The sequence below is a fragment of the Macaca fascicularis genome, chromosome X (genome assembly GCF_037993035.2).
Source record: "Macaca fascicularis isolate 582-1 chromosome X, T2T-MFA8v1.1".
Classification (NCBI taxonomy): Eukaryota; Metazoa; Chordata; class Mammalia; order Primates; family Cercopithecidae; genus Macaca; species Macaca fascicularis.
Genome location: NC_088395.1, coordinates 79716223 through 79727732, shown reverse-complemented (window position 1 = coordinate 79727732; position 11510 = coordinate 79716223). Strand labels below are relative to the sequence as shown.

The window sequence follows — 11510 nt, the reverse complement described above, 5'->3', positions numbered from 1 at the left end:
TAAAAAGACTGCCAAACTTAAAGACAAACGTAAGAATTATGCAAAAGCTATATAAAGCAAACTAAAAGGTGACTGAAGTATTCTGATTAAAAAGCAGAATCAATGGAAGAAGATGAAGAACATGCTATATTTTGTGGCTGAGGAGGCTCCATTCTTCTCGTGTTAGTGAGATGTTATTTATTCTCATAGTAAACTATAAGTCCTAAGAAATTCTAGTTAAAATTCAAGCCAGGGATATTTTTTTTAACTTGAAAACTTTGATTTTGAAGTTCTTATAGAGGACAACATTTTCCAAAATATTTTGAAAAAATTTTGTAAAAGAAGAATAGTGAGGGGGGAATTAGTTCTACTCACACAAAAACAATTTCTAAATCTTTACAGCAGAATTAGCAACAACAGAATTTAGATCAATGGAAGAAATTTGAAGTGCAAGCATGGACATTATATGGAAATTTAGTACATGTTATTGCAAAGTATAACAATTGCTATATAAAAGTCGACCGTAAGCCGGGCGCGGTGGCTCACGCCTGTAATCTCAGCACTTTGGGAGGCCGAGGAGGGCGGATCACGAGGTCAGGAGATCGAGACCATCCTGGCTAACACGGTGAAACCCTGTCTCTACTAAAAATACAAAAAATTAGCCGGGCCTGGTGGCGGGCGCCTGTAGTCCCAGCTACTCGGGAGGCTGAGACAGGAGAATGGCGTGAACCCGGGAGGCAGAGCTTGCAGTGAGCCGAGATTGCACCACTGCACTCCAGCCTGGGCGACAGAGCCAGACTCCGTGTCAAAAAAAAAAAAAAAAAAGTCACCATAATCCCAGCACTTTGGGAGGCTAAGGAAGGCGGGCTTGAGGTCAGGCATTCAAGACCAGCCTGGCCAACAGGGCAAAACCCCGTCTCTACTAAAAGTGCAACTATTAGCCGGGCGTGATGGCAGGCGCCTGTAATCCTAGCTACTCAGGAGGCTGAGGCAGGAGAAGCTTGAACTCAGGAGACGGAGGTTGCAGTGAGCCGAGATCGCACCACTACACTCCAGCCTGAGTGACAAGAGCGAGACTCCGTAACAACAACAACAACAACGTGACCATTTTGTTATGTGTGAGGAGGCTGTGCTGGTTACTGTCTAGAAAGGTTAGGATGAAAGAAAGGAATGCTAAGTTGTACCACATGATACAATAAGAGAACGCACTTGCTGGAGTGGAGGAGTCTTCTTGCTATTTATTTGCAGGCTTCCTAGCGGCTGACCTCAAAGCAGGAGTCCATTTAAGGTCCCCAAATCTCAGATGAGAGTTGAAATGGGAGCGCGCTCTGTAGAGAAAGGATGAGGCGCAGTGACATGGGAGTAAGAGAAGTAAGAAGAGGATGTCATTATGCGAATGGTGGTTTGGAAAGTTAGATTGCAATTAACAATAACTTTCCAGACTGTGTAGGAAAGAAATAATACACAAGAGAACTGATGTTGTGCACCCCAGATCCACTGATCATAAAGAAAAGGAAACATATCTTCAGTTCTCCATGGAGGTCACTTGTTTCCCGGGTCCTTCCTCCACATCTCGATGACCACACGGTGCAAGCAATGTAGATACGATGTACGCTATAATAATGAAACGAACGCAAAGGAAAACTCACTAAGTGGTTACTCTAGGCCAGGCACTGAGCAAAGCAGCTTCAGGTAGATGATCTGAAGAGGAAGCTGCAGAGGCAGCCGCTGGACAGAAATGCCTACGCTCTTAGGGAGTATTCTCCACAGGAGAGAAGGAGGGATACGAAGATAATCCAGAATGATCGGATTCATCACAACAGGTAACAGTCATTAAGCGCTTCCACTGGGCCTGGCTTCTAGGCTTATGGTCTCTTTCAAGCCTCACATGAGCAGCCCCACCTCTGGGAGCAGCGCCCCCGCATCCCTCAGGCTCTAGCCTGCGGTACTGCTTTCTGCCAGAAGAGGCACTGCGGGGCGGCGCCCGCCCATTCCCACAGCTCCGGGAAGACCCGGGCGGCGGAGGCTTAGCCCCCTCCCCTCCCGCTTCCTCCTCTTCCTCCTGCCAGTCTGAGGGCGGCGGTCTCCGACTCAAGACCTTGGGGCTCCGGGTCTTCTCAGCAGCCGCCGCAGCAGCCGCGGCGACGTCACTGTCCTCGCGGCCTGGCACACAGCGCTCAGGCCGCCGAATGCCCGTGGACGCGCATCTCTTCCCAGAGTTCCTGCTTCCTGGGCCAGCCAAAGCCGCAGGTGAGAACGTCCGCGGTAGAGGTGACACCCAGGGCCTGCGGGTCTCAGAGGCCCGGTGGCCTCCTCCTCTCCTCCTTGCCTAAGAAACCCCCATGGGGGCGCCTGCAGCGGGGACAGCAAGTGCTCCCCGGAGCCCTGGGAGCACTTCTTCTGAGGCGTGGAGCCCCTGCTCAGGTGCTTCTGAAAGTTCCTTTGTAGACCCCAGAAACCCCTAGGCAACTGTCTGCCCCGCCCCGCGCCCCCGCCGCCCCCGCAGCCTCCCGCCCCCGCCCCCGCAGTACCCCGCGGGCCCCCAACATCCCCGATGCGCATGCCCAGGGGCCCTGTGAGCTAGAAAGTAGCTGAGCTGGTGCAGTACCTGCTGGTTAAGAACCGGAAGACGGTGGCAATCAAAAGGGCAGACATGCTGAAGTATGTCATCAAAAGGTACAGGAGCTTCCTCCCTGAGATTTTCAAGGAAGCCTCTGACCTCCCCGAGTTAGGCTTTGGGTTCTATCTGAAGAAACTTGATTCAGCAGAGCACTCCTATGTCTTGATCAGAAAAATCGATCCTGCCCTGGTTTGGGGCCTGACAGGCGACCAGGGCACACCAAAGACCCGGCTCCTGATGATTACTCTGGACTCCATCTTCATGCAGGCCAGCTGTGTCCCCGAGGAGGTGGTCTGGGAGGTGTTGAGGGTGTTGGAGGCACATTTCGTCTAAAAAGCATTTCGTCTTTGGGGAGTCCGTGAAGCTCATCACCAAAGCTAGTGTGCAGCAGAAGTACCTGGTGCACAAATAGGTGTCCCACAGTAATCCCACGCTCTAGGTATTCTTGTGGGGGCTCTCAAAGGAAACAAGACAGATGGAAGTCCCGAAGTTTGTGACCAAAGTGAAGGACACCCACCCCGGTTCCTTTCCGTGGCAGTAAATGAGGCATTGAGAGAAGAGGAGGAGATACTCCGTGCCCGAGATGGCAGCTGCCGTTGGTGACGTGACAAGTGCCAGTGTTAGTGCCAGTTCCAGTTCCAGGGCCTATGCCATGGCTGAAGCAAGCATCAGCACCAGCACCAATGCAAGTGCCAGTTGCCAGTGCCAGGGCTAGAGCCATGGCTGGAGCAATTATCAGTACCCGGGACAGTGCCAGGGTGGTTGCAATCTCAGGCTAGCGTCAGGGACTCCTCCTGCCAGCAGTGAAGGCTGAGGCTGAGTCTTCACTTTGTTTTGCTGTAGATAGTCAAAAGGGCCCCACAGCAGTGGGCGCTGGGGTCCCGACTTTTCGAGAGTCGAAGGGTAGAGTGGGGTTAGGGAGAACCTGCCGCCCATGGTATCTGTGTTCCAGTTCTATTTGTGTTTCTCAGTGATTTAGCTTTCAATTTGCATATTGCAAAGTTTTGTTTGCCTTAATTAACTTGTTTTATAATGACCATCAATTTACAGGAAGTAAACTGGTTAAAACTACATGATGGCAGAATTGTATCAAAGTTGAAACAAACGCCATCCTTAAGCATTTTTTCAAAATCCTTTGTTCCATAGACACTTGATTGAGTACTTAAGTTGAACATCTAGGTTTATGAATGACATTGGTCAAATGTTTTATTTTTCTCTGTTTCGGTTTTAGCAGGAGAGATTTGCTGTTTCATAAAAGAAATTGGGAGACTATCTCATTTTATGCCTGTAACTTATTATAGCATTGGAATAAGCTGTTCTTTGAAGGTTTGAGAGACTTTACCAGTACAATCCTTCCCCCCCCTCCAAATATAAAAAGATAAAATAAAAAGCCGGTCAGTGTCTGTTGCACAAAATTACAACCGCTCTCTGCTTGTATTTGCCTAGTTCTCCAGAATGTAGGGAAAAATAAAAATTCAATGAATTAGACACCTTGCTCATCGACTCATTTATTCAACATACATTTACTGACTACCTACTATATGTGAGGCACTGTGCCGGGCGCTGCAGATACAGGAATGCACCAGACTCAGCCTCTGCCCCACATCTGAGAGTCTAGATGGGGCTGTCATGTAAGTAAATCAGCCAGATGTGGCAGTTTGATGTATTAATTGCTGGGATGAGGATAAGGACCAGGTGGTATGGGAGCCTAGAGGTGAGACACTTAACCCTGGGTGGCGGATGTCTGGGAACAAGGAGGGCTACCCTGTAGTGAGATGCCATCTGAGATCTGAAGCACTGAAGGAGTAGTAAGTGCAGTGTGTCCCCGAGGCAGGGTATTGTGGGCGTCGGGAGCAATCCATGTTCTTCAGTGGAACTGGAAGGTTAGAATTTCGGGAGACTGGGGAGAGGATCTGGGGGTGGGGACCTGTACAGGAGCCATGATCCTCAGTTGGTGGACTTCATGGCTGAGAGATGAAAAAATAATAATAATAATAAAATAAACGTGTAGTGGAAAGTGACTCTTTGGAAAGCAGCTGCTCTTGGGTCTTGGATGAGCCAGAGAAAAGACTCCACCTGTGGCATGCCTAGAAGCTGTCCTGGACTCTTGTCCCTGTGCAGTTTCCACAGTGCACACAGCAGGTGCTTTATATTCAGCATCCGTAAGGAGCGATGGGCAAGAGGGTAAGTGTTGCCCTCACCGGAGCTGATTCCCAGAAGCCACTGAGCAGATGTTCGCCCCTGAAGCCTGGGAGAGACAGAGCTCAGTGGGTTATATGACTACAGTTAGTTGTTGTTGTTTTAAGAAACAAAGGCCTAGATGTTAGAATGGATAAGTTATCCTGTTTATATAGAGGGAAAACTGTTTGTCGGGGTGAGAGATAAGTCTAGACTAGCCTGGAGCGAAGCCAGGAAGAGCCTTGATGGCTCTAACCTGATTTGGGGGGCCCAGGAAGCTATGGAGGTTTCCTGAGCAGGGAAGGATCTGATGAAGGCCAAACCCTACCAAAATTACAGTGGCCAGCACCAGCGTGGTTTTCAAAGGACCAGTATTCTCCATGCCTTAGAATGGTCCTGGTGGGTATAGTGATCATAATAACTAGCCTAAAATTATCTTCAGTTCTTAGAGATTGACGTGCATGTTTTACATCCCTGCCCGTTGGCCTTGCACAGCCTTTTTGTGCCCTTCGTCACAAACACCGTGGGATCCTGGCACCAGTTCTCTCAGGGCCTACCCTAGGATACGTAGGATCCAGATAATATTACGTTGTAACCCCTCACTCGCATTCCTCTGCTGGCGTCAAGGAAAGGCTGGAGGTGGTGGTGGTGGTGGTGGGGTGGTGCAGCGGGGGTGGAGGTATCATAATATGAAAACATGCAATCTGAGGTGAATGGGGAAAGGGTTTTGGAAGGGCTCTGTCTTAGTTTGGGGTGGGGATAGTGGGAGCCTCAATCTGAGGCCTTTCCTCCAAATCCCAAGCCACCTGCTCTCCATTTGAAGCCAATAAACATTGTCAGGTATGAAGGGTGTATGCATTTGGGCAGGGAGAGATGATACTTTTTCTGCGTTGTTACACTGAATTGTCCTCCTCAAGGCCATAGCAAGATACCTGTGGAAAAAGCATTGTCTATAGGCCACAGTCCTAACAGGTACTTAGGAACAAGCAATGCTGTCCCATGACTGTAACCACATACATGAGCCCAGATACGTATATATGTCTTAAGCTCCTCTCCATCTCCAACAGCCAACCCTATCCCAACTAAATAATTTTCTCAAGAGGTGTAAAAAGATCTTGACCCATAAAACCACCAAACACTTCCAGATTTATTTCAGTCTTAATGAGAGAGAAGCAAGAGAGTGTGCCAGCAGGGAGGATGGGTCAGCCTCCTGTGGGAGTGGGTCCTCGAGAGTGTTGCTCTCCCCTGGGCATGCTGAGACACTAGAGCTGCCCAGCCTGCAAAGCCGAGAAGCCCACTCTGGGAGCACCAGTGGGACTCAGCTCCTCATTCAGAAAGTAAGCAGATCAAAGTAATTTGACGTGGGCCCTTATGAGGGCCTCCCACCCATTACTGTGTGTCTGAAAGGCCCGCCGTCTCTCCATTGACCTTGGTGATTGCTTGTGTTGCAATTTCTAACAGGTTAAAGGAAGAAGTATGCTGCAACCCCCTTTGCACAATTCTCCTGCTGATACTATGTTGCAGCACATATCAAGGTCACCTTAGGAGGGCAAAAGAAAAAAAAATGAAGCCCTCCTCTTATGAAAACGAACAATGCGTAGTTGAAGACGAGGCCGTCTGTTGGAAGGGCTCTCTGTCTTGCGGTGGCGTAGGGGGGCCTGGGAACTCTTTGTCAGTATAGGGGTTAACGCCTTTTCTGAGATCCACAGATTCTTCCTCCACATGACCCTCCCACCTCTGCCCGTAAACACCGCCCAGTTTTCCTCAGCTATGAAGATGGTGTGCATTGCTAGGGGAAAGAGAGATGTTATTCCGTCCTCATTCCTGCATGTGAGATGTTAATCCGTCCTCATTCCTGCATGTAAGTGCCTCACCAGGGTCAGAGCCGCCAGCTGTGGAAAATTCATTGACTGGCCACAGCCCATTGCCACCAGGACCCAGGAACAAGCAGCGCTGCCTCGAGGAGGAGGGCGGACAGCCTAAGGAAGATGCTAGCTCTCTCCCTCTACAACCCCACCGCTGCCAAAGCTGACCACCCCCAGTTCACCCGACGTGTTGAAAGTTCCATCAAATGCCACAAAGCAAAAAGAGTCAAGCGTGCCAGCATTTATTTCAGGTCCGGTGACTGGGACTCTGCGGCGAGTTAGGGGCATGGAGCATCAGAAGGGGCTTGGTCACCGTTCACGGCTCTGTGTCTGTGGCTTCGGTGGTCTCAGATTCTGAGTGTCTGGTATCCTCCCCTAGGGAGGAAAGCAGAGTGACAAGTAGACCCTTGGGAGCCTTGGGGATTTCTGGCTTGGCCTGAGGTTCTCTTGGTGGAAGAGGAAGGGGAGGCGGATGGGCTTGGTGGTGAGCATTGAGAGAGGCAGGGGTTGGCTCCGAAGGAGCTCTCGCCTGAAGCACTTGGTGAAACATGCCAGGGCTCTCTGGAACCGGCTCCTCCAAGACCCTCGCAGAAGAGCAGGTTCCCTGGGCAAGGCTGTGCCACTGGATGGGTCCTCCGTGGCATCAGACGCAGCCACCCATTCCTCAGCGTCTTTTTGTGGCCCTTTCACATTCTAAAAGCCAGAATAAATAGCCAGATCCTAACGGTCCCTCCCATCCCTGGCTTCCTTCACCCCATCCAATAACTGTTGTGTGCATCTCTGGCCCTCTTCCAGGGGCTGGGGATGCAGCAGTGACCTGCACAGACCAAAGCCCAGCCTCCTAGGGGACATTCCAGAACAATGGAGGGAAGCCAGACTCACCAGGTCAGCAGGTGGAAGGAAGGGAGTGAAGATCATGCTTCCGGGAGTGTGTGATGTGCCGGTAGGGACCAGCAGGACTTCATTGAAGACATCGGCGAAGCTCATCACTCTGCCGGGTGTAAAGAGGCCGAAGGCCTGCCCCCTCCACACCCCATTCAGCCCCTCTGCCCCTGCCTCATCGTCCCTCCCTCCTACAGCCTTGTGCTCCAGTAGGGGATACATTTTTGGTATGTCACATTCGGTCTGTTCCTGTGTTTCTTACTCCCACTCCTCCAATCTTTCTTTCCTTTGTTTCTTCCTCCTGGCCCTCCCAGCAGGCTCGAGTCACGTTTCTGCTTGCCGAGCAAAACAGCCCCGAGGGTCCTCCTCGAGAGAGCATGATGTGTAGAGGTCTTCTACAGGTAGTTCATTGTATTTGGCAATGAATGATTCATTGCATGCCAAGGTCGCCCATGGTCCTAGTTTGCCATGAGTGGGACCATTCCAGGTTTAAAACTTAAAGGCCCCTGTCCTGGGAAAGCTCTCAGTCCCAGGGAAACTGGAACGGTTGGTCACCCTACTTCATTCATGTGGACACTATTGTCACATTACTGTGCACTGTTTTTCTCACATTTAATAGTTGAACCTTACAGATGAAATTGTAAGAGTGATCCTGATACATAAGACGTAGACATTTATGAGTAATCGATGTGTATTGAAGGCTCTTTATATCTTCATAGTGTGGAGGTAAATGCAGCATTGTGTGTTTGCCCCCAAATACATATCCACCAAAAGCCTATGATTGGACCTCAGCCATCACATCTGCTCTTGGGGTGTCACCCCAGAGTTCTAGATGGACCCAGAATTGCAGAGAGACAAGGGCAGGGGAGGGAGCCGGGAAAGAGGTTAACATGACCGCAGATGCTGCAAATGGGATTCACACGAAGATGTCCTTGCCAACAGCCAGGCCATCGCTGGCTTTGTAAGGTAATGGGATGATCAACATTAGAGGTGTTGAAGCACAGCCTGAGCGGTCACTTGTACAGTATGCTGCAGAGAGGAGGGTTCAAATGGTTTCAGACAGCCCTGTGATTCATAGGATTCGTGTGCAAATCAGAGGTAAAGAGCCCTTAGCTTTCATGTAAAGACATAATTCCCCCTGATGTGTACAAAATCCTGTGAATTTCCAGGCAAGTGTTGTGAAATACTTAGAAATTCCTCCAAGAAGTGAGCAGGTCTCACTGTCTGTCCTATCTCCCCTTTCTCTCCTTCAATCTACCCCAGTTAGATTTTCTCCTACACCACTCCACTGAAACTTAGGAGTTAATTGAGCATGAAGCAATGAACAAGTGCAAGTAGTGTTTCTTATAGTTGTATATGACTAGCTATGTGATTCGAATGAACAAACCAGCAAGTTGTGTTTAAATGCTTGATAAAAGCTGGGTTTAAATTGTTACCTTAAAAATGGATAGAAATGAAGACCCAAATAACTACACTGTCATCTCCCAGCACAACTTTCATTCTCATATAAAGAAAGTCGTTTTCTAAGTAGGAAGGTTGTTCCAAAGTGCTGGAAATTCCCAGGAAGAAAGGCCCAGATTTTGTGGAGCTTCCACCTGTCTCCTTGTAGACGCAGCCAACTGCCACCAGGTGGCAGAACAAGACGAGAAAAACTGCCCCACGCAGTCCCTGAGCCCCTTCTGAGGCAGTTTTTGGGTGAGAGTTCTCAGGGGCCGGAATCAGTCCTGGGGAACCATCCCAAGGATCTGACCTCTTAAGATATTCCAGGGTGCACCCAGGGCCTTGTCCAGGGTTTCTGACATCTATGGTGACGCTTAAGGCGGTGACATCGATCAGCAGGGCCTCTGGGCTGGGAGACCCAATTCACCTCCTCCTTAGTAACCCTGGGATGTGGTAGTAGGTGGCTTTAGGCAGGATGCGGGGCCAGTTGTATCTGTCAGTGTGTCAAGGTAGTGACATCTGTGATTCTGCAGGGACATTTGGACAGCAGAGAATCAGAAACGCCAGAAAGTGAGGGTCTGCAACAAAAAACCTTGCCAACTGCTGTGGACTGAATTGCGTTCCCCCACTCTGCAATTAATACATTGAAGCCCTGACCGTGTATGGGACTGTATCTGGAGCTAGAGCCTTTAGGAGGCAATTAAGGTTAAATGAGGTCATAAGGGTGGAGCCCTGCTCCGACAGGATCAGTGTCCTTATGAGAAGAGACGCCACAGGGCTCATTGTACGTGTCATATCTCGAGGTAGTGACAACTGTGCTTCTGCAGGGACATTTGGGCAGCAGGGATGTCTCCTCTTCTCTGCACTGCATGCACCCAGGAAAGGCCATGTGACGTCTTAGCAAGGAGGAGGCAAACCATGAGGAGAGCCTTCAGCAGAAACCAAATCGGCTAGCACCTTGATCTTGGCCTTCCCAGCTGGCAGAACTGTGAGAAAATAAATGTCTGTTGTTTAAGTCACCCAGCCTGTGACATTTTGTTATGGCAGCCCGAGAAGACTAATATACCAACCTAGTGATTTTTCAAAGAAATGAGACCCGGGCTGGCCCAGGAGGCCAGGCTGCTCAGTCCCCGAAGCCTGATGGCGGGTGAGGTGGACAACCCTGTTGTCCCGCCCAGTAACATTTCCTTTTCTTTCTGAATCTCCTTTGAGAAAATAAGCTGCCTCTGTGCAACTGCCTTGAATGGACCCAGAGTTCTGCAAAGAGTCAGGGAGGGGCTATGAGTGATGGTGATAAGACCCGCCCCACACCACCCTGCAGATGGATGGGATTTATATCGAGAAAGGCTACCATGTCAGCCCCCAGCTTTATACCATGTCTCCCTCAGCTGAGATTAAACAAGTGTGTAGGGATTCAAGAAAAAGTTGATATTTTAAATTTGGAGTGGATGTTACAGGGAGTAGGGGTCAACTGGATTTTGCCAGCCCCGAGATTGAACTGGATAAATTACAGGTAAATTATATGTGTGAAAACACTGGGTACGTGAGAGGATCTCAATACAATTTTGTTGACTTGCAAGCGAGTTTCGCAGAAGCTCCTGCAAGAGGGGAAGTGATTCTTATGATTACAAACAATAACAGTTTCTTTTTATTAAAGACCTAGTAAGTACAGGTATATCACCTGTTTACAATATTGTCTTATTTATGCAAATAATCCTTGTGTCCGAAAACAACACAGATAAAACGGTAGTCTCCCTTGTCCACCCCTCTCCGTCACCAACCCCTCAGTAATGGTTTAATATGTTTCCTCAAAAATTCCTCAATCAATGCATTTACATACACATACATGCACTAATAGAAACCTATGCTTGTCTTTTATGGGGCCAAAAGATACATACTGGCTCATGATGCACGTATTGTGTGGCACTTGATTTTTGCATTTTACAGCAAGTCTGGGTGAACTTCTCCTGTCAGTTCATGGAGAACTGTCTCATCATTTTAAACTTCTACACAGTGTTCTAAGTGATATGCCATAATTCTTTAACTACTTTCACACACAACGACCTTCACATTTTTCCCCAGCTTTTAAAGTTCTCAAAAGTTTTTCCAATATCTTTGTTCGCAGAGGATGTGTTGCCCTAGAAGAGATACACAGAAATGGAATTCTGGCACAAAACCCTAGAAATATTTCAACACTGAGTAACCATTGATGAATGGATCTGAAAAGAGGTGGCAGCAATTTCTTCTCAGGAGCAGTGTAGGATAGTGTTCATTGTCCTTCACCGTCTCTCTTGATGTTATTTGTCCCTTGAAATATTTGCTAATCTGGTGGTTGATATATGAAAGGTTTTGAGACAAAGCCTTCCTTACAGAATCTGTGAAGGTCCAGGACTGGTCATGTCTGCAAGCCCATACTCAGATGTCGCCTCCAGTGGGCCGGTTGGGGAGAGGCCGAGAAAGGCACAACAGAGTACAACAGAGAGTGACAGGAGGAAGTTTCGGGGTCCATGAGGAGGCTCAGACAGGACACCCACTCAGCCTTGGGG

The 11510-nt window shown here is 49.0% G+C and overlaps 1 protein-coding gene and 1 long non-coding RNA gene across 4 annotated transcripts in view; both read left to right on the top strand.

Annotated features, from left to right (window-relative positions):
• Positions 1–1969: 1969 nt before the first annotated feature.
• Positions 1970–11510, top strand: part of LOC102135431 (doublesex- and mab-3-related transcription factor C1) — a 70376-nt gene continuing 60835 nt past the window's right edge. For both annotated transcript variants that reach the window (XM_065538812.2, XM_065538811.2), the window contains exon 1: positions 1970–2229. In XM_065538812.2, the coding sequence (XP_065394884.1) occupies positions 2169–2229 (61 nt within the window). In that variant the 5' untranslated portion in view covers positions 1970–2168. The remainder of the gene's footprint in view (positions 2230–11510) is intronic.
• Positions 6375–9983, top strand: LOC135969339 (uncharacterized). Of its 2 annotated transcripts, none has more exons than XR_010584521.1 (2): positions 6375–7925; positions 9792–9983. It is a non-coding gene; the product is annotated as an uncharacterized lncRNA (long non-coding RNA). The 2 variants fall into 2 exon arrangements; XR_010584522.1 differs by lacking the exon at positions 6375–7925 and adding an exon at positions 7947–9219.